The following is a 23219-nucleotide window of genomic DNA, read 5'->3' as shown; positions in this document are numbered from 1 at the left end:
CTCGCAGAAACCGATCCAACACTGTAGGGAAAGGGGGAATGCCGAATCAATCAGCGATTTTAAAGGGGTTTCTTTGTCACGCGTACCGTCCACACAAACAGCCTAGTTACCCCACTACCAAAATCTATGCGGCTCCAAATCCCATCCTCTATTAAACCTTCCTAGCTATAATTGTCTCCACACCTAAGCATCAATTCTTTGTCTCGTTGCAGGTTCCCTAGTTCAGTCCAGGAGTCGTTTAATAATTAGAATAGAATCTGTCAAATTCTGTTTCTCAGAAAGCCATTCAACAGAGCATGAGACTACACGGTAGCCTAGCCCGATGACTTTGTGTTCTCTATGTTCCCCTGTCTTTTGCAGTTTTCTATTTCTCCTTTGCATGTACGCTTATATGCAGGATGAATGAAGGATACAAGTGTGCAGTATGGACCATAACATCGCAGAAGAAGCGGTGAAGTTAGTGTGTTATGAAAAGACAGAACAGAGGTGGCTAATCACGCGTGGTGGGGGATTGGAAATGAATTTTACGGCACACCTCAGAAAGTCTATCGTAAGGAAAATTTATCTTCGAAGCAATTCCTTCCTCGGCAGGAAAATATGTATGAACAAATCATCACCGTTCTTGGCCTTAGCTGATATTACCAAAGGTATCCGCCAAGGAACTGGTCCTGTTTCCTTCAGTTGCAGACGTTAAACGGATACAATGCTGGCTTTTAAGAAGGCTTTGCATTCAAGCTGTAAGTTCAGGGCGGGGGAAGGCCGGGAGGCACCAAACTCAGCCCATACACACAGATTACGCATCCTACGTGCAAAGTCTTTGATTTATGCTGAAACCAACAGTTACTGATTTGTTTTGCACTGTTGCCTGAAGTAAACACATTTCAAAACATATATTGTACTTTAAGTAACGTCAAACTAGAACTGTGTGCTGGATAACACTAAAATGAGTACACTGAAAAAAAAACACCCACAAATCTGTTTACAGTTTCTCAACAATGCGAAATCTCAAACCTAAGAGGTTATTTTACAAATCTTTTACGTGATTGGATTTGCAGTCCTCTGTGGAGAGTCTAAGAAGGCAAAGACGTTGGAAATAATGATTTCTTCTTCCAAGTGGAAAGAGAAAGTGGGAACTAAGTAAAGGGGGAAAAAAAAAAGTGCTCTGGAGAGTTTGTCTCTCGCAGACACATCCACCGGGACGCTCTGAACTCGCTCTCCCACTGATCATAAGATCTTTTGACAGAGACTGAGTGCCTGGTTACTGGACGCTAGCATCTCGTTGCAGGAAATCAACAAGAAAGTAGAAACAGGCCAACCACACTCAGAGGTAGATGAAAAGTTTGGCATAAGGGATAGTCCAAAAAGAAGTTGGAATAATGTAAGTGTGTTTTCAGGCTATGCAGTGGGGCGGAGGCTGGAAACAGAGGGAAGGAGTGTTTTTTTAAAGAGGTCAGTCACGTACCAGAGCCAGAAATCACGTGAAGGACCTGGCATAACTGCAGAAACACTACATACCATGAGTCCTCACGGATACGTAATTAAAGTTAAGTGTTTTCTGAACTAACCAGGACCACACAAATTCTTTGCGGATCAAATCTGCCTAGGTTACTTTCCAATTTACTGTGTTTGGATATTGTTATTTGTTCACCCCTTTCCCTACTGTCTTTCATAGCTGGAATTTCTTAAATACATCACACCTCTTCGGAAGGTCTTTCAGAAGCCTTGCAAACTTACTTGTTATATAAAAAAGTAAAGGTCATGCATAGCCAGTACATGAAACAAAGTAAGTCCAAATACTAACTCGGAGCAACCGATTCCATGGATCAATAGGAGAGCCAGCATAAGGCAGTACAGTTTCAGCTGAAAAATAGCACCGACATCAGAACCGGAGTCCCTCCTGAGAAACAAGAAAGGCAGCTAAGTGACAGAGGATAGACAGGGAACTATCACTTGCTAGATGATCGTCTCCCTTTGATCACTCAACAGGGATAGTAACTGGATAGTAGCAGGCCCAGGGCCTGCTCCCAGAGGGGCTCTCCGCTGGCCTCAGCCTTCTCCAGGCCAGATCCACCAGCTCTGCTAGGGGCTCCTCCGCAGGCCGCAGCATGGAGATCCGCTCTGCTGCAGGACCCACAGGCCGCAGGGGGAAATCCCGCTCCTCTGGGGGCCTCTCCACAGGCTGCTGGGTGTCCTGCCCCACCTCCCACCCTCCCTCTGCACTGATCCTGGGGTCTGCAGGGCTGGTTCTCACTCCTCACTCTACCAGCCGCCGTTGCGCAGTAGCTGGGAGAGTGAGGAGTATCTATTATAATGTCTAGTAGTACTTTTCACAGTACTATTTTTATATGCTCTGTAATATAAGAAATTGTAGTGATGTTTAGACCTCAAAGCTGCAGGAATTGTTGATCGATCCACAAAGTAGTGCATTTTTCATAGAAGAATAGAGCGACTTGGGTCGGAAGGGACCTTAAACATCATCTGGGAACAACCCCCTGCCAACACAGGCAGGGATGCCACCTGCTAGATCAGGTTTGCCAGGGCCCCATCCAGCCTGGCCTGGAACACCACTAGGGATGGGGCGTCCACAACCTGTCTGGGCATCCCATTCCAGTTCCTCACCAGCCTGAGTAAAGGTAGTCTTCCCCCCATGCAATCCAAATCTCCCCTCCTGCAGTTTAAAACCATTCCCCCTTGTCCTGTTGTTGTCTACATGAGTAAAGAAAGAGTCCATCCCTGTCCTTTTTATAAGAACCCTGTAATTAGTGAAAGGCAGCAGTGAAGTCTCCACAGAGCCTGCTCTTCTCCAGCCTGTACATCCCCAGCTCTCTCGGCCTCTCTTCGTAGGAGAGGTGCTCCAGCCTTCTGATCATCCTCGGGGCCCTTCTCCAGACCTGTTCCAACAGGTCTGCACCCTTCTTCTGCCGGGGGCCCCAGACCCAGACCCAGTACTCCAAGGAAGTGGGGCCTCATGAAGGCAGAGCACGGGGGGATGATCAGCTTCCTTGACCTGCCAGCCACTTTCTTGATGCAGCCCAGGATACCATTGGCCTTCGGGGCCACAAGTGCACACTGCTGGCTCATGTTGAGCCTCTCATCCTCCAGAACCCTGGAATCCCTCTCCACAGTGCTGCTCTCAGGAGGTTCTTCTCCCAGTCTGTACTCATGCCCAGGATTGCCCCGTCCCAGGTCCAGCAGCCTGCACTTGGACTTGTCGAACCTCAATTGGTTCACAAAGGCCTACCTCTCAAGCTTATCCACGTCCCTGTGGATGGCATCCCTTCCTTCTGTCAACGGCATCACTCACTCAGCTTGGTGTCATCTGCAAACTTGCTGGTGGTGCACTTACTTACTAACCTAATCCTATCATCTACGTCATAGATGAAGATATTGAAAAGAACCAGTGCCAAGACAGGCCCTTGAGGGCCACCACTTGTCACCGGCCTCCACCCAGATGTGGAGCCATTGACTACTACTCTCTGGGTGCGTCCATCAAACCAATTCCTTACCCACAGAATGGTCCACCCTTCAAATCCATATCTATCGATCAATCATCTCTCCAAGGTAGAAATCAGGATGTCATGTGGGACTGTGTCAGAAGCTGTACAGAAGTCCAGGTAGATTACACATTCGGTCTTCCTAAGTCAACTTGCTTGCTTGCTTACTTTTACTTGCTTACTTAAATGTGGTCACTCCATCACAGAAGGCCAGCAAGTAGGCCAGGCATGATTTGCCCTTGGTGAAGCCATGCCAGCTATATCTTGTATCACCTCCTGGTCTTGCAAGTGCCCTAAAAGGGCTTCCAGGAGGATCGGGTCCATGATCTTCCCAGGCACAGAGGCTTAGCTTCCTGGTCTGTAGTTCTCCAGGTCCTCCTTTCTACCCTTTTGAGAAATGGGAGTGATGTTGTGTGCTGTTTTCCAGTCACCAGGGACTTTGCCTGACTGCCGTGACTTCTTTCTTTCTTTTCAAATATGATGAATGATTGATGGAGAGTGGTGTGGCTGCTATATCAGCAAGTTCCCTCAGAACCCCGATGTGTATGTCACCGGGCCCTATAGACTTACTTATAGCTGTTCAGTTGCACCAGAAGGTCCTGAACTGCTCTTTGCCTACAGTGGGAGGGACTCTGCTCCCTCAAGCTGTGCCTAGATTTTTGGGAACAGGAGTGATGTGGGCAGCCTGAGTGCCAGTGAAGATTGTGGCAAAGAAGTAGCCGTGAAGTACCTCAGCCTTCTCCCTTCCTGTCATTACCAAACCTCCAACCACATTTGTTAGAGGCAGTACACTCCTCTCTGTAGTCGTTTACTTTTCTGGCCAGTGTACCTGTGGAATCCCTTTTGTTTGTTTGTTTGTTTTTGCATCCCTCACCACAGTTAGGTATGTCAGTGCCTTGGCTCTACTGATCCCATCTATGCATGTCCTGCATGTCCCGACAGCGGTTTTGTACTCGTCCCTGGGCACACAGCCATTTCCACTGTCTGTGCAGGTCCTTCCTTCTTTTGTCTAAGGTTGACTGGGAGGGCATCGGCCAGCCGTATCAGTTTCCTACCCTCCCTGTCTGATTTATTGGATATGGGAATGGAGAGCTCTGGTGCTTGCTCTCAGAAAAGCATCTCCAAGGAGTTGCCAGCTCCGATCAGATCCTCTGTCCCCAAGGACACTGTGTCCCATGGACTCTCCTCCACTAATGGGGAGAATAACTGGAAGTAAGTGTGCTCCCCTAAAGGTGAGGGTCCTGACCTTGGTCTTTGACAGGCTCACATCCCCTGAGATCACAAAGTCAACCAGGGCGAGGTCCCTGCAACGCAGACTGCCTCCAATCCTAATGTGTGTCTCGAGGTCATCCACAGTGGTGAGAACCAGGTCCAGAAATGCCTCTCCTCTGCTTGGCTTGGCTAATACCTGGAGGAGGGAGTAGGTCTTGTTCCCAGCGCACTCCAGGAATCTCCCGGAGTGCTTGCTGTCTGCTGTGTAGCTTTCCCAGCAGACATGCAGGCTCTCGTCCCACTTGGTCAGGTGGGGCCCATCCAGCGTCAGCATTCCCGGCCTCTCAGGAAAGCGTCAGAGATCGTAGCACCCGAAGCCCCAAGAATGGCACCAGCTGTGCAGCTGATCTTTCACCTGATCTGCACATTGCCTCTTCCCTGGGTGACAGTCTCTTGACAGGGAGGATCAAGGAGAACCATACCTGGGTGCCTGGTCTGTTCAACATCTTTCCAAGGGACTGAAAGTCCCCTTTGATGCGGTGTAGTTTCCTTGTACTGACCCCAGTTCTCTCTAAATGAAAGAGTAGGAACGGGTGGTAGTTGTGTGGAGGAACTAAACCAGGAAGCCCCTATTGGTGTTATTATCCCTGACTTGTATGAGCCCCAGAGCATCATGTTTAGCGTGTAGGGGCAACTCAGGGGCCAGGGGGAGGTTCCTCTGTCTGCTCTGAGCAAAGATGAGGGTCCAGCCTCCCTCGTCTTGGGAGTCCATTGATCACGCCAATGCAGGGTTGGAGGCTCCCTCACCAGTCTCCTGAGAGGATGTAAGGCAGGACTACGGCTCAACTGGTGCGGGCGCTTGACACCATGTGCCAGTCTCTCATTTGGATCACCAGGTGCTTCACAGCCTGTAGAACTCCTCTCACCACATGGCCACTTGCTCAAAAACTGTACCCACCAGGACATGCTTGCACCCACAATGCCCAATTCGGCCCTGGGGCCCCCGGGGGACCTCGGGAATGTGGAGCTCCCCACAACTCGGGGCCAGGAAGCTCTTTCGGTCCTCAAGGGCTGTGTCTGCACGTAGGCATCTGCCCCCGGGGGGTCACGGCTCCTCCGTCCGGCTCGGGGGCTGAGAGCGCGAGAGCGAGTCCGTGGGAGAGGCCCCTGGAGACGCCGACGCCGCGGCGTTCCGCCGGGTCGGGACCCTCGCTGGGCTCTCTGCGAGGGGGTCGCCGCCACCGTCGGACGAGGCCGCCGCCAGAGAGCGCCGCTCCCGCCCGCCGCGCGAACTGCCGCGTCCTGTCCCTCTGCCGGCCCCGCCCTCCGCGCTCCCTAAGCCCCGCCTTTGTGCATGCGCGCCGGCGCCCACGCGTCGTCAGCGGCCCCCGCGAGGCGTGCGGGGCCCGGCGGCTCTCCCGGCTGCTTCTGGGGGCCTCGGTGCTTGAAAAAAGGTGGTGCCCGCCATCTCTATGTCTGCGTGTATACATATGCAAGCGTGTATATATGTATATATGTACATATATATAAAAATACGCACATATATAATACCATGTATCAGTCCATTCTCCTGGTGCTTAAGAAAGTGGAAAGATGACCCGATCCTGTATACATCTATCTGGCCTTGCAATTTCTGCCACTCTCTTACTGTGTACCGTACAGGACACCAGGTGCCACCGCTCTGTGATGTGCTCTGTTTCAGTGCTGTACAGCAGGCAGTACTGCGATGGCATGACCTGACAGCGCTACTTCTCACAAGACCATGCGTGACTAAAGGGGAGGTTAAAGGACAACAACCTGCACGTACCTTGCCCACGCATGTTCCACAGTCACGGTCTGGTGACAGGAATCCCATTTCTCATTTTTACTTGACTTCTTTTCCTGACTACGCCTAAGGATTATCAGTATTCAGGGGGAGAGAGGGTCAAATGTTAGGAAGGCAGCACTCTTGGTCTAGCAAAGAATACTATTGGTAATCTCAGGGGACCAGTGCATACTTTCACCAGATTTTTGTCAGTACTTCTGTCACTACCTGAGCACTGTTTCACTGCCACTGTCACAAACAACAGGCTCACGCAGTTGAAAGCTGGGACCGCTATGAGGCACTACAGCTGTTCATTAGCTCTGGACTCACTTTTTAATTAGGGTCTTTAATTGCCATGTCCTCGGTACTTAGAAACAGGCCTGAACATCCTCTACCTTTAGACTGCACATATGTACATATACACATGCATCTACATATATTCACAGACAACTACACCTGGACAAGTATCTCCTTTGTGCCAGATGCTTGTGCGGGGACCAGGCGTCACATTACACCTGCATTGACCCTTATTTTCCCATCTCACAACAGATACCCATTCACGGTGACTACTGAGCCAGTCCCTCACTCCCTTGTTCTCATTCTCCTTCAGTACTTCTAGCAGTCAGCCTTACTAGTTAGTGCCTGACCACGACAGGGTATGAGGTCTGGTATGACCAGCTACAGTATCTATCATCTCAGTATATGTCTCTGTGCAGATTTACTAACATTTAGGCACTCATCCATCACACTGTTTTACGCACAGAAATTTCAGTTTTTATGGCACAGTTTGGCCTCCTTTCCCCAGTGAGATTATTTAAGGATGGCTTTGAGGTGCACTCAGGGAAGTCGGAACCAGTTAGCTACGCTGAGGGTGGTACCAAACCACATTGTTGCACAGTTCTGCAGAGTTCTGCACAGGTACTATTGAGCATTGCTTTTTCCCTGGGGCACTCTGTTATTTGCCTGGATTGCGTCTGACGCCAGTGCTGACGTTCAGTCCCAGCTTTTTCGTATTGTTCATCTCCCAGTCGGAACCAAACTAACTGCTTGCAGTGCTCTACCCTCCATCTTTCCTCTCCATGGTTTTATAGCAGACAGGGTCTATCGTACTGCGGTTCCTTACCAATACAATGCCCCGGTACTGAAAACTACTGATGTCAGCTTTGATGACACAGTTATTTTAATTAGCAGAATCCCAAACACGTGTAGGTAATCTTATAGACTCCAAAGGGATTCTCGGTCTTCTTAATATAATTCATGGACACATATCTGGACATAGGATTATACCTGGTTCCTTGTCTGCAATAGAGAAAGCATAATGCAAATTTTGCCATTGGTTTTTACGTACATTTATGATACGAAATCAGAATCCTCTGGCAAGGTTTTGGGTCCATCTTAACCTGAGCAATCGGAGCTGAGGTTGTCAGGAGATGCTGTGTTCAGCCGCTGAAAGTAACTGAATTGTGCCAGAATTATGACAGTCGTGACTAGAACTACGTAACTGGTGCTAGGGTGACAGTAGTTGTTACAGCAGACTTATTTGCTTACAGCTCTCACGGGACCTTCCGCATTGGCTGATATGAATTATTATTAGACAATGGCTGGTCCAGGAAAACACGCGAGGGCATTAGGCGCCTGTGTTCCTCTTAGTTCAATGTATTAATAGCGCTGGTTTCACAACTACAGTCTTATTTGTGACTTGGTGTTACAAGTTAGACAATATTTTGGGACACAGCCTGTCTCAAAGAAGATGCAACACACAAACAGAGAAATCTCTCCTTGTTTTAGAACACAAATACATAAATTTTAATCTGAGAAAAATACAAAATGAAACCATGTACAAGTTATGTACAAACCCTTTTTACAGGACAATATATTTTTCCATAATTATTACATGTGATAAAGTCAGGTAGATCATTTCTGAGCACCACCATTTGTTCTCTCGCCAATCCTTCATGTTAAAATGTAAAATGATGAAGTCATACTCCTTTTTCTCCATGAACCTCCTTGTAAGTTGATAGCTGCTTCTCAGTGTACTTTTTCCCCAAGCCCACACCAACCTACAACTACATAGACAGGTGTAGCATCAAAATATGCTGTATACATGACTTTGTGTGTGGTTTCTTGGCCTCTTTTTATTTTTATTTTTGTCTACTTATTTATTTTTCTGAGGAAAGGAAAAAAAAATTAGCCGTGACCTCTCCAGAAATGCAAAAGTTCATGTTCTATCACTGACTTTTCTTTTGCTTTTTCCTTTTTTTTCTTACTTTTTCTTTTTTTCTTTTTTTCCCTAAACTGACGTGACATTCTTTGCATTGGCTAGGCATGTGTGTCCCGAGATATACCGTCACAGTAGCGGCACTCTTGAACGGCTACTTGGTGTAACTTCTGATGACCTTTTTGCATGGCTCCTTTTTGTAATTGTCTAGTCAACACAATGCTCGTATGCCCCATTTTTGATTTCTGAAAAAAAAAAATCTCTTTTCCTATTACATGCACTCAGCTGCCTATATATCATTGCTGTTGTTTTTAGGTTATAAAGCTCTCCTTTAAATTGCATTGACTGAGGCAGAAGGAAGCTTTCCCTTAACCTCACTGAGATTCTAATTGGATGCAGCATTATCGTCTTTCAGATTCATAAGAAGTTAGCTATTGCTGTTATTTAGACCCAAAGTGATACACAAGTGCTTCTCACATTTTCTTTCCTCCCCTTCCCCCTTCTCATTTTGACAGTTACCAGTAGTACAGCATTAGATAAAACAGAGACGTTATACTGGCAGCATAGAAATCTATTGATTTCAGTAGAATTTACTTGGTTCTATAGACTACTGAACATTAGAGACTACTTAGTTTCACTATGGCTGCATGTTCTATAGCAGAGAATATTTCTCTGTGCAGGATAGCTACACTGGTTGCATAAATATAGCTTTGATAAGTGCTGAGGCAGACTTGACCCCAGTGTAGGCCTCAGTACTGTCACAAATGGTGGCCACAGCTGAGTGGCTTCTTGATTCCTTTCTTTGTTTTGGATGGGGGCTGTACCGACAGCTACAGCTCACTACAAAAACGCTACAGATAGTATGCCTGCTAACTGAATATTACCGGATCTATAAATGACATCTACATATATAATGAAATTAAAAACAAACAGTCTGCCAGGCATGGGATTGGTAAAGCACCTTTGGAATCTACATGAAATAAAATTCATGTTCAGATGTTGTGGTCAATGGTGGTTTGGATGGCGGGGAGAGGACAACAAATAAGGGAATACACAGACCTCTTCTTTCACCTGTTTTTTTTTTTTCTCTTTTTTTTTCTCTCTCTTTTTTTTTTTTTCTTCTACATCTGCCATTGACCGTGGCTGATGTTCCCAGGCCCTCGTGACACAAGGAAAGGATTTCTGTCTTCGCTTTGTCCTGCTCTTCCCCTTTTGCGTGCTTGATGGCTTTTTTTAAGCAGATTTTGAACTAGAAATGGAAGGTGGGACACATGCTTCCTTTGAGGCTGAGGAAATTCATAACGATAACAGCTTTCCCCATGAATTTTTCCCCACACCCCATCCTTGGTATGCTCTCATTTCAAATACATTGCTCTGCAGCAGCCTTTAGGAACATGCTTTGCGATGAGAACGTGTGAATGCCTGCTCTGTTTTTTCTGAGTCTGTGTGAGTCGGCTGTCCCGGGGAAGTTGTTAACAGGTTTATGGATTAAATGGCAAGTGACCGGGCAGTGAGGACAGACATGTAGGATTTTTACATTACTGCTTCCATCATGCATCCGTTTACGCATCCGATTACTGTGGTACTTTCTAGACTTAGCTCACACCCAAACAGAACCGCCAAAAATAATCCTCTGCGTTTGAATACATTTTTCTTTCCTTCTCCTACTCTATAAAGACTTCGGGATGTGCAAATACTCCTTGTGTTGGCAAAACGAAAATCAAAACCAGACCACACAACAAACAAACACCAATGGAGTCTCCTCTTGCTACCCGTCGACCTGTAAAAAAAGGCTTTAGACACCATTGTTCTAGTGTCCCGTTGCATATTCAGTGTCAACCCCTTTTCCCATTTTCTATATTTGGCCGAGGACAATTACGCCTTTCCCTGTGCATGCGATATGACTCATTGGGTTGCTTTTCCTTTACAAGTGAAAAATAGTAAAAAAATATTCTTTACTGTGTCTAAATGTGGCTTCCTGTACATCCACAGCTGCTACAACAGCCTGTAGGCTTCTGAAGACCCAGTGACTAGACATCTGTGTGGCTCGATAAGGCTACACAGGGTCCTCATTACAGTCATTTTTACCGTCTTCACCTTGTGTAAGTATTGCTGAGTTTCCCTTCATACACACATGGGAAATAGTTACACACTGACATTTGTACGAGAACCTGGATGTCCCTGCCGTGCTCTTGCTTGTTCCCTGTCCTCACGCGCCTGTCTTTGGGGCTGCTAGGGTCGCTGTGTGCCATAGGTGGAGTAATAACCTTGTTCATGAACCTGTAGTGCTGCTTAAGTGACCATGTCCCCAACCAAGAGGCTTGTACTTTGAGCCACATGCACCTGCTGTTTAACCACAGATGCTGAGTTCAACACGCAAGAGTTGTCAACACGGATGGCATTTTTAGACAGTCTTTGCAGTATTCGAGAAGATGTTTGTGGTTGCCTTTTTTTTTCTAATTTTCTCCCTACCAAACAATATATTGTGTGCCCATTGCCTTACATGCACCACTGAAACAGTCACATTGAGGCCTTAACCATTGCATTTAGGCTCAGACTATCCTCTTTCCGCATTAACTTGTGCTGAGCGTGGCTGTCAGGGGGCTGTGCACAGTGCTCTGCCCAGGCACACCCTGTCCGATGCCGGGGCAGCAGGCAATTTTGTCCTTTCACTTTGGTGCTGGTGCGATTCAGGGGCTGAGTTAAAATACTGCCCACTAGACAGAGACCAGCTGGCTTGCAGGCACTGTGCGAGCATGCCACCACGTGCATGTGGGACATAGGGCTGACAGCACAATGTAAGCATATGGCCGGCATGCAGCTAGCCACCTAGAGTGGCTTCTCCGTGTTCAGACCATGTGAGACCAGTAGATACATTTCCTCTATGTGTTAGCCCTTGGGTAATATATGCCCTTTCTCTTTGTGTACGTCTTCACCCCATCACTCCACACCCCCCCCAAAAAAAAAAAAAAAGACAAAACTGTCATCCTTTGGTGGTGGTTCTGACCTGTACCCAATACTTACACACGCCCCATATACATGTATCTGTATCCACACATATGTGTGTGTGTGCATTCACACATGTGAAAACACACACATGGTATCCACCACCTGATTTACACCAAAGCCTGTTTAGCCTTGATTGATCGTGCATGCAACTCCTGCGAAAGCACAAATTCCATTTTTTCCTTCTCTTTTGAGAGAGGGGTAGGATTTCTTCAGGAACCTCAAAATTTCATTTCTCCTTCAGTCCTCATATTGCCCATCAGCTGTCCTTAGGTGGCTTTCCCAGCCCCTCGCTGTGATGCCACATAGCATATCCAAACCTTAGTGCTGACCTTACTGTGGCGATTAATGGTTGAGGTCAAAGATCTCTGAGAGGCTTGCTACATACTCCTCCATCTAATTGCTAGAAGCCAGTCCTGAGCCTTTGATCACTGAGAAGAAAAGCAAGAAAGTATTTTTGATTTCTCTTAGGTTTTCTATAACTGGGAAGTCCAAACAGCACAATTATACCTGCTTGTCTCTCATTTATTGATCTATTTTCCTACCCTTATATACAGACCTATCCGCGAGAGTGATCAGAGCTTGTCCTTTACCTGTGTACAGTTGGCAGCTTGGCATTTCAGTGTGTGACGGTTACCCAGGACAGACACACAAACCTTAATGATGTAGGACTGTTGTGTTTGATTCGTTAGTGTGTTTTATACTTTGAGTACTCTATTCTGAAGGAAGGACGCTCAGAACTGGCACCATGTGCACAGGTGTAATTTGCTATGCCCATAGCTTACACACCAGTCTTAGAAGAAGACAATTAATGTGCACTTGGTGAGGTCCAACACCGTTTTCGAGATTTCTCCTGTACGCAGGACTGGCTTTTTCCACTGAGGTTAGCATGAAAGCAGTTCATAAATGAAAAAGGAGTGCTGACTTCAATGAAAAGGCCTAACACGATCCACTGCAGAAACTGGATGCAGATTATAACATGTCGTTAGCTCGAGTGGCATAGATTGGAACAACTCGCCCAAATCATCTTCTGTTCTGGGACTGTGAAATGAGATAAACATGGTCTAAATAGTAACGAGAAACTGCTTAAACTGTTTCGTTTCTTTGCAGGAGATTGAAATATTTTAAACGATCCAATTCTACATATACCGCATAACAATTCCTGTTATTTTCTTTAAATACCTATTCTACAAAATGCAACAACAAAGTAGTCGCAGTCCAAGAAGTCACTCCAGCATAAAGCCTATTAGGTAGTAGTATGGTTACATTTGTACCGCAGCCAGTGGACAAACATCGAGGCCGAGAGAGCTTAGCTTAAATGTTGGATTACATAGTGGACATCATTGTTTTGACAACATATTAATCTGCTTTGTATCAGGTTGATTCACGGATATTTCTCTAATGATAAAAGTACCATGGTATGTTTTATTGCGGTATTTCACAATTCTGCGGAATTACAGAGCCTACGGTTATCTTGCACCATGAAAAGCTGCCTTTCCTACTTGCTGGCTCCTATGTTTTTGTTTTATTCCTTAGTAACACAGCCTTTTCATTTATTTTTTTTATTCACACAATTGTATCTGATGTTGCTACTTTGAGATAGATAGGTTTACTGAATCATTTAGACCACCAAATGCTTGGGTGAATAGATACTGCAGCACAGATATGAGACCACTTTTCTGTCTGCTGGCTAGAAAGCTTGTTGGCTTACACAAAAGGCACCTGTCGATGGCCTTTTGTAAGGTAGAATAAATACATTCATTATTTTTACTTTGATTTGGTTATTGCCGTACTTTTAAGTGTGGTGTCCCCACAAAGCAAACTAAAATAGATACATAACGGGGAAAAAAAGACAGTGCCAAACTGTGATGTCACTTGGTACAGCACATCACTGACAACAGTGCATTGACATGTTGTCAAGCTGAGGCAAAGCCACGGGTTTTTATCCTGATCAGCGCTCAGCAAAGGCAATTCAATGCCCTTCACAGAGGCTTGGGCTATCACCACAGGTCTGGGGCTAAAGCTTGCTGCAGATCAGGAAGAATTTGAGTCGGATACGCAAGACTGATGCGGACCCATCAGCACTTCAGAGGTAAGAAACCAACAGAATATGGTGGATGAGAAAGCTTATGGCTTATGAGTTCACGCACTGTTTAGGCGCTCCAGCTCGCACTGCTGTAACGCGTGGCAAAGAAGGAATTGTCTGGAATAAGCCTCTGCTGATGCCGGGGTTGCCATTTATAACAAGTGCTGCCTGTGAGCGCCCTGCCTACGTGTCCCTCGGCTTGTGGTGGTGATGTTCCACAGTCCACTTGACATCGCGGAGGGCTATTGAGGATGCGGGGCTTCTGCTGGGGCACTACAGTGCATGGGGTGGTTGGACTTGCATGTCACTGGCAATGAGGGTGAGTTGCATATGGTAATAAAACCAATAATGTCTCAAGAGTGTTATGTGTACAAAAATATGACTTTCACCTTTGAAAATAAATAGGTTCAGTTTATTAAGAGCTGGTGTCAATGCTGAGCAAAATACACATCCTTCCGTAAAGAAACATGTTGTGGACTGTTCTTTTTTTCTTCTTTTTTTTTTTTTTTTTCCCTTCCTTTTTTTTGGGGTTTACTACAATACAAGTTGGGCCTTCACTTATTTCCTTTTTGTAAATATCTCTTTTGTCTCCCTGGATTATATAGCCTTATAACTGTGACCATCATCCTCCTTTAGGCCGAAGACTGGGGTGTGGTGTTTTTGATTATTATTTCCTGTCTTAGGAGTCCGGCCACATCTGCAGTTTTTGAAAGGGAAAATACTTTACAATGAAGAAAAAAAGAAAAAAATATATATTTTTCCTAATAAAGAAATATAATTTAAACTGCTAGAGGCTATACATGACTAGTTCTGATTATGTTCATTTAAAACTGAAAGTTTCCAAAATACATGGAAGCAATATTAAAGGCAGACAAACAAAGATCTGTCTACTTTGTTTCCCCATTACGCTTGCCCTTCGTAACTTCTCCGTCAGTGGTTCGGCATGTAAGAGGAATAAATGTCACGTCACCGTTCATGAAGTTTGTCGGGCTTTAAAAAATTAGTTCTGGCCTTGAAGGAGTCAACATTCGTCTTCAACTTCTCTGATCGGTGGTATCAAGCTGCTTGTGGATTTGTATTGATTGATCTGATTGGCCATGTGAGTGCTCATGGGCTTGATTTGAATGTTTCTGGGATAGGCATTATCCGGCTCATCTGTAAACCATTTCTTTTCTGCTAGGGAGCAAAGTGGGTAGAGACAGAATAAGGAGGGAAAATGAGAATTTCTCATTAGTGAAGCACACAGACACACAGACACCATAACAAGGGGAGGGGGTAGCAGTCAGTAAAGTCTATAGAGAAAGGGCAATCAATAGAAGGTGACTTTGACTAATTACTAGTGGTACAGTGCATTAGATTAATGCCTCTGAAAATACTTTTTATAGACGGAACATGACGTGTTGGCATATTTGATAGAAGTTAAAAAAAAACTGGCAGTTTGTTTGTTGGACGTGACAGCTTTTGTACTTATTTTTTTTCATGCTCAGGTGAACGTCATCTGATCCCTTTTTTGAACTAATGCTAAAAATAAAGGGTTACACTGAGAAGCCAGGGAGAGCGGATGGAGTAAGGGTGATGTAGGAAAGAGCATGTGAGTCCTATACAGAGAAGTACCCCAAAAGTCAAAGACGTCTCTGAACTGTTTCAGCTGCAGGTGCTCGCTCTCATGCACAATGAAGACCCGCAGGGTGTCCCACAGCTCTTGTGGCCAGAGGGACACAATCCTGCCAGGGATGGCTGTGACTCAGCCGCCCGGCTGCCAGTCCCTCGGGTCTGGGATGGTGTGTGACCTACCTGATGCTGCGGGAGACTGTAGTGGGGTGTCACGCCTGAATGGATTGGTAGTGATGCGTGACAGCAAGGCAAAGGAAGTGAGAACGTCCTTACAGGAATATCAGAGGGGACCCTGCTTCTTTCATATCTTTCGGCAGAGCCTGATCATAGGAGGAATTTTACGATACTGATCTGGGGTGGGCTGGGAGCAATGTGGGAAGGAGGGTGGCTGCTGAGAGGCTGTAATACTGCAGCTACAACCTCACTGCTTAGGCTTGCGGCTGCCGTCCTGCATTGTTCATAAGCAGGTGTGGACAAAAACTTCTCAAAATTCACAGCGGAAAAAAACAAAATCACCATGATTTTCTTATGCACTTCAGAGAGCAAGTACTGGTATAATTTCTAACTGACAGATAAGGAACTTGGCAGGATAGCTCCATACAAGGACTTGGAAATGGCTCCTCTTTTTGTGGCTTACAGTCCTTGCATGCTTGTGCTTTGACACGGATTTGTGAGGAGGCTCTCCACTCTCCCACCTCTCTCTGTCCCTCATTTCCAGAGGTGGGTGTGCAGAGCAATGAGCTCACGTGGTTCTACAGATGCGATTCTGCAGCGGTGGCGTTTCCATTGCTGCATGCCATGTTTAACGTGAGCCACCACAGAGCTGCTGCGCTTACATTTATACACTGCTGCTCATCCCAATGGGGAACCCAAATAGCTTTGGAGGCCTTGCTTTCTCACCGTATGATACAAACTAGCACTTCTGCTTACCCCTGAAATGCTGCTGTATCCTGGCTGGAATCGGGGCGGGAATGGGTGGGGTGCTCATTTACAAACGAAACACAAAATGACAACAACCAAACCGAACGCAACAACACACGCACACAACTAAATCCACCTCAGACCAAGCACAAAAGCTTGGGAGGTGAGGCCAAGAACAGAAATAGGAAGACCGGGAAGAGTGAGGGACAACCATCTGAGCGCAGATGCATTAAAAATAAGCGACTAGCTTCAAAGGTCAGGGCTCTGAAGAGCTGCATGGATTTACCGACTTACTGACTTTCTCAGTCACTCTGGTGAATATGAAATTTAGGCAATGAAACCTCCTACGTATTTAAGGTGTCTACTTGCAATGCAAGCACCAAACCCCAAACTCATGAGGGCTTAATCCCTCTTTTTTACTGATATATTTGTCACCTGTGCTTATGCTATTATAACAATATAAAAAAAAAAATAGAGAAAGAAGTTATATCAATTATTAGGGGTTGTTTATTGAGGGCAGGCAGATTTGCTGCATTTCTATTCCTATACTCAAAACTAGATTTTTTCTTCTTTCTACACTATCCCACTCACTTCAGATTAGGGTACATGTTTTCCTGCCTGCTTACAGTTGCCTGAGTCGGGATGTTGTTTCTTCTCCCATCTCTCTCTCTCTTACCTATTAAAATTAAGTTCCCTTTGATTTGAACAGATTGGACGATAGGAATTCATAATGTTACATCCCGCACACCGAAGCTAACTGATTAAGTGCTTTAAATTATTCTTCCTGACACAATGATAAAGTTACAATCTGTTCGGAGATGATCTACAGCTTGCCAGACTCCTACTGCTTCTTTCTACATTCATTTATCTTTTTGTCAGGGAGCTAAAAAAAAGGGGGGGGGGCAGGCCTTGATTCCATAGATCTTTTAAAGTCATCAGAACATCTGAATTATTAATGAGACTTTAAGGGAACAGCTCCTGATGGGGGCTGGTTTAGGAAAGGTTGTAGGAAAAAAAATTTTGGGAATGTGTACACATCAAAATAATTTCGGCTCCATTTAAAAAACCATTTAGTTTGAGTGTGACACATGAACCATTATGCATTTGTGGAAACCAATTTTATGTGATCTACGATTAAACTAACCTTTCCGAGAGGTGTAAAGTGTGATGGTTATCATATTTTAAAAGCCTTGAGAGATCACATAAACAATTTCAAACTAACAGTTTTCTAATGGGTTGTGTTTAAAATGATTTTGAGGCGAGTTAAGCGCCGTGAACTTTTATCTCTAGATTATTTTTTACCATACGGTGCACAAACTTTCCTTGCCAACAGAACTTGCTGCAAGTTATTGCGATCTCTAGAACAAGAAAGGGAAGAACGGTGCTAGTACTATGGATCTGGGATGAAGTGTGGCGAGCGAATAGTGATTCCATTGCCCCTGCTTTCCCTGGAATGTGTACCGCAAGCCACTTCTTTATGTGTTACTCTTTACAATAAAACTCATGTCAGAGAGCTGATCTTCACAAATTGACATCATCAAGTCTCTTTCTGCCTTCGCTTGGCAAGTAATTAATACGGACGATAATTAGTTAAGTGCAGAAACCTGTAGATTCTCCTTTCTTTGGCTGGTTACATTTTGTTTTTAGGTGAGACCTTGATCCGGGAATTATCATCTCCAGCATCTATGCTTGGACCCGGCTTTACACCTGTCTCAGCTCTTTTCTGCTGTTCAAAACGCCTGTTCTGTCCATTGCCCTCTACACTTTGAAATGGGAGGTGACTGACACTCCCCATCTTCACTTTGGGCCACTGGTGTGTTTTGCTCTCAGTTACTAAATGCCCTTCTTTGATCCCTCACACGGTTTTCCATATTTTCCTTACTATGTTTTCAGTCTTCCAAAGTCTAGGTGCAGAGCTTTAGGTCTCTTACTAACCATAAACAATTACACCAACAAAACCACAGCCTTCTTCCTTTAAATCTGTCCAGACAAAAAAATTTCCAGGTCTTCACATACTGGTTTCTCCTCCAAAATAGTGGTGGTTCTCTGTCACGTTCTGTCTGTTTCTCTCCTTTCTGGCACATGGATATTGATCCTTACCATATGCGTTTCTGTGTTACAGAGAGAACGAGCCTTTTTTTCCTATTTTTCAAACAGAGCTCTTCCAGAGAGTCCCTGATCTTACTCTACTTGACGGGTTTGTTTTTGACATCACTTGGGAGATGTTGGAACAGCTAGGTACCTTCAAGTATCACGAAGCGGAAAACATTTACTTCCTCTCAAACGTGCGCTTGTGTTTCTAACGGGCTATCAGTGCCTGAATGCATCTGTGGGGGTCTACAGGGCTTCATACTTGTATTGCAAATAAATAGGTACTACTATCCTGTGTAGGACTTCCCTGCGGCATCAACATATATCAATGATTAATCGTACAATGATCAAAATTGACATTTCATCAACTTCCGTTGGACTCCCACACTTTTCCTGAACAAATTTATTGCTCTGGTGCTTTAAAAATTCTGGCCTGAACAATCATGTTTGAATAAGTGTCAGTGTGAAACACCCTCTCGTCTGAGCAGAGGCACAGAAAGTCCCGGCTAAACATGCTGCAAAGTTTTATTAAATCTGTATTCTCACCACAATTCCTGGTTAGTTTACAATCCTTTAAACAAGGATTCTATTTTTTTTTCTTTTTGTGACACCTCCATCTCAACTGCATGCGTGGCCTTGTGTTTGGGTAGCCCCTGCCCCCAAATGGGTAGTGTGTTTAAAACTAGGCTGAAAACTCTCCTCTGCTGTTTCTTCCCATCTGAGAATAATTAAATGAAAGTTCCTCTGCTCTCTTAGTGATTCTTGGTTTCACAGACGCATATCTCACTTGAAGTAGGCAGGAAGTAATTTGCAGGGATAGAGGAAAAAAAAGGAAACTATTCTTACCTTCTAGGCAGGCCTTTATTTTGCTCTGAGACAGTTAAAGATTTGGGACAGAAATGCTATTCTGGACTTCCTCTTGTTTTTTTCTTTTTTTTTTTTTCTTTTCCATTTTTTCAAGTGGCAAACTCCCTACTTTGACAAGGGGATTTCACTGGAAAATGTCTGACTCTGCTGGTTTAGGTCAGTTGGAACCCGTGCCGAGAGCCTGCGGCTGTGCAAGATACTATTTTGTGTCAACATACAGATCCACAAAGTCACTTACAATCCTAGTTTCCATTGTAGAAACCATGCTGGGACTGAGATAAGTTGCAGGACCTCCATTTAAGACTCTCATTTGTCATCTGTTGACATCGGTAATAGTGCAGTTTTTCCACTTTCACAACTATCAAGGGTAGCTACTAGGAATGTTTGATTTGGGATAGATGTCTGAACAAACAGGAGATTTCTTGGTATTTTCCAGTATAAAACTTTACTGTTCCTCTACGTTTAATGACCGACCTTCCAAAGTCCTTACTATTTCTGTATCAGAACATTGTCACTGAAAGGAACTATTGGGTCACTTAATGGTGAAAATTGCTCAAGGCATAACTGAAAGCCACAACTTTCGTCCTGCAGACTTAAGGTCAGAGGACAGAGGAAAATAACTTCGATATGATCTGAAGACTTCAGATATTAGATATTTCTCTTCTGTTGCTCACAAAATAGATAAACTGTTTCTCTAATGCAGACTGTTTATGTTTTTTCTTATTTGAGTTGCACTGTTATACAAACACCATTTTTTGGTAAAATCATTATTATTTAGTATGTGACAAGTGGCTACGTATTAACACTCTTCCTTCCTCTACTAAATGGAATACAGATAAAACATTAATGGAAAAGCATTTTGGTGTCAAAGCCATTAGCATTCCTCCAAAATGCATAACTGCTCTCCAGTATTTTCCGTCAATATCACCAACATAAAAAGATGCTCATGTGCATACACGAGGGACGGGATAGCAGGGAGGGGAGGAACGGGGCTAGAATGAGGAATGGGAAATTACAATAATGTCTGCACTGGGGTAGGCGTCTTCATTGGGCAGGAACCTGGGTGTTTACGAGAGGACACGTGCAATTAGAAAGGCAAGCAGATGAGAGGATCAAAAATAAAACAGGATTGAGCAACAGCAGCAGCAGCAGCCAGTTTTACTTCCGGTTTGGAGGGAAAAAAAGGCAAAAAAAAACAACAAACAAACACCCAAACATACAAGCCAATAACTGCATAAAGTTTGTAACTACTTTTTTTTTTTTTTTTTTTTTTTTTTTAATCTCACAGGTTTTCACAAGGACAAAGTTATAGAAGGAAACCCACAGCAGTTGCTAGGTCATGCAGAACCATTAATTATCATACCTTGGCCCATTCTATTCATCCTTGTTGCACTTTAGAAAAAGAAGTAAGCTATGTAAGTTTTACAATGCTTTTAAACTGTCATATTTCCTGTTGAGCACTTTAACTGGCACATCCTTGTAGTCATAAATATTCTCGGGGCAAAACACGATAACTTTCTTTGAATGAAGAAACACACGAATGTGTCTTTATGATCAAGAGCAACTGTAATATACTCGTTTGGGGGGGGAAGCGACCAAAATTTGCCTCATATTTCACTGACAGGAGTTACAGATGCGTTTGAATGCACACATACATATATACTGCATTCCAATCGTGCTTAACACTGCACGGTGGCACTCTCCGTAGCCCGCTTAGATGGTTCCAGGTTTTGTCAGTAAAAGTGCTTGGCTTCTTTGTCAAATCACACAGCAAGCAATTCTTCAAACTTATCATGCTTGGGGAAGGGGAAGGTAGAAAACGACACTAACCATAAAAGCACCTTGTCTGGGTTGGCTGTTACAATGCTCATCGCTCCCGCGTCAAAGTACTTATTTTCCCCCTGCATGCTTTCTTGCTGGGTAGCGATGTGGCGTGTTTCTCCCGGCCTTCCTACCTGTTACCCTGGGCACCTCTTCACATGGCCTAGAACTATTTCTATATATTTTGGAACGTTGGCATTTGACATTAAACTCTAGGCCTCGAGTATCCTTTTTGTGGCTGTCTAGGATAGATTCCTTTCCACTACTTCATTTACCTCCTTGACACAATCTCTGGCTGGATGAGTAATTGCTGAGAATATGCAACAACCAGACTCTGGCATGTGCCTAGAACATGATGCCTCAGCATAGTGAATGTTTTCACCCTGGCCCTCTTGTTCTGCTCGTTAGCCATCTAGGGTGCAGCACCTTTTCTTTCCAATTGGGAGAGGAACCTCTCAGATCTCAAAGGCGCTCTGTTGTCTTCCCTCGTGTTCCTGCTTAACGTGTACTGGCACACCCCTGTTATAAAAAAACAGCTGGAACATTGCCTGGGATTTCCAGAGGGTCCTTGCGTATCAGGACTCTCGTTGGAAGATTTATACCATCGCTCTAACTAGGAAACACTAAACTACCATCTGGGGAAAGGAATAAAGTCCCCCGAGAACTAATACTTAAATGCAGAAAAATGCTTGCTCTTTTCTGAACATTATTTATTCTATACATAAGGTGACTAATTCACCTTTTAAAGATGCAAAAGTCCCAGCAAGGCAGTTTTTATTGACTTACGTCTGATATTTATGATACATATGGCTTTTTATCCCAAATGTCAAAAGTGAAAGAAAATATAGCTATTTCTGTGGCCGTATAAATAGAATAATAATTTAATATGCAATTAGACTCTTTCTAAATTGAAATTAAACCATTGGAGTTTGACAACTCCATTCCCAGACAATTTCAGGATTAAAGGGTAAAAAACCCGCTATCTCCAAAAGGCTCGTATTTCAGAGAATAACCTAAAATGAGCAACTTCGTCCCTGATGTCGCTTTGGTATAAAGCAGGTGCGTAGCAATAATCTATACAAAGAGTGTAAGCCCTATACAATATAAGCTTTGAGAGTGAAAAATTAGTGTTTTTGCTGTTGTTGTTGTTTTGCAGCTGGTTAGTTTTGTAAGCTTCAACTACATGTGGCAACTCCTGTAAATACGATTATAAAAACCTACCGCAACATACATCAACGCTTCTGTGCTAATGACTTCCTTTGTGTAACTCTAACATCAAAAGTGTTGACATTAAATACACTCTGTTTTTTGATACGTAGAGTAACTGCAGTGAGTTATTTAAGTTTTCAGTGTGCCTATGGGTTTTAGAATTTTTATCTCCCCTAGCATCATAAATAACTTTTTGGTCCGTCTGCTTTGTTGCTGTTGTGCTTAAGGGTTTTATGGTGGTGAAATAAAAATGACAATCTCATGCACACTGTCATACATATGCAAAAAATGTGTACAAAAAGGGAGAGCTCCATGGCAAAACGGGGAACGTTACTGTTGGACACATTAACTGGGGAGAATGAGTGGTGAATGCAAGTTTCACACACAGTGGGAGCAGGTACACACATCAAAGTCTATCTTCCTGCACGTACTTCTGTTTTTCCCGGGAATCCCTGGTCTTGGTGCGGTTCGGTCGGTTTGCTGTGGATGGGATGGAGTGAACAGATGAGCTCTTCTTGCTGGAAGAATAGGAGGAATGGGAGGAATGAGAAAGACTGGCTCGGGACTGGCCGGCGTTGTGGTCAAATTGCATCAAACAGAAGATCAAGTCTGTCGGCACAAGCTCAAACTCGTACGGTGGGTTTGTGATAACGTAACTGGAAAGACATAAAAGAGAAAGAAAGAAAGAAAGAAAGAAAGAAAGAAAGAAAGAAAGAAAGAAGGTTTAGATCTCACCTAAAAAATTATTCTAGAGATGTTACCTCTTGAACACTTATCCAGATTTCTGCCTTTCTGTTTCTTCAATATATACCTGATTTTAGCTGACATATTACCAATTATTTGGTGCCATCTCATGTTAGATATCACTTTCTGGAT

General features: G+C 44.3%; 1 protein-coding gene across 29 annotated transcripts in view; it reads right to left on the bottom strand.

The window, feature by feature from the left end:
• Nucleotides 1–8642: 8642 nt before the first annotated feature.
• KCNMA1 (potassium calcium-activated channel subfamily M alpha 1) overlaps nucleotides 8643–23219 on the bottom strand; it is a 475240-nt gene continuing 460663 nt past the window's right edge. For 8 of the 29 annotated variants that reach the window (XM_067000549.1, XM_048060170.2, XM_048060177.2 and 5 more), the window contains 2 exons: nucleotides 22775–22999; nucleotides 8643–14993 (listed from right to left, as the gene is read on the bottom strand). In XM_067000549.1, coding sequence (XP_066856650.1) covers nucleotides 14972–14993; nucleotides 22775–22999 — 247 coding nt within the window. In that variant the 3' untranslated portion in view covers nucleotides 8643–14971. Of the gene's footprint in view, nucleotides 14997–19365; nucleotides 23000–23219 lie in introns of those variants that run through there. The other 21 variants (XM_067000548.1, XM_067000550.1, XM_048060181.2 and 18 more) reach the window with 4 other exon arrangements.

This window comes from Anser cygnoides, chromosome 7, assembly GCF_040182565.1.
Source record: "Anser cygnoides isolate HZ-2024a breed goose chromosome 7, Taihu_goose_T2T_genome, whole genome shotgun sequence".
NCBI lineage: Eukaryota > Metazoa > Chordata > Aves > Anseriformes > Anatidae > Anser > Anser cygnoides.
This window is presented reverse-complemented; position numbering and strand designations above follow the sequence as displayed.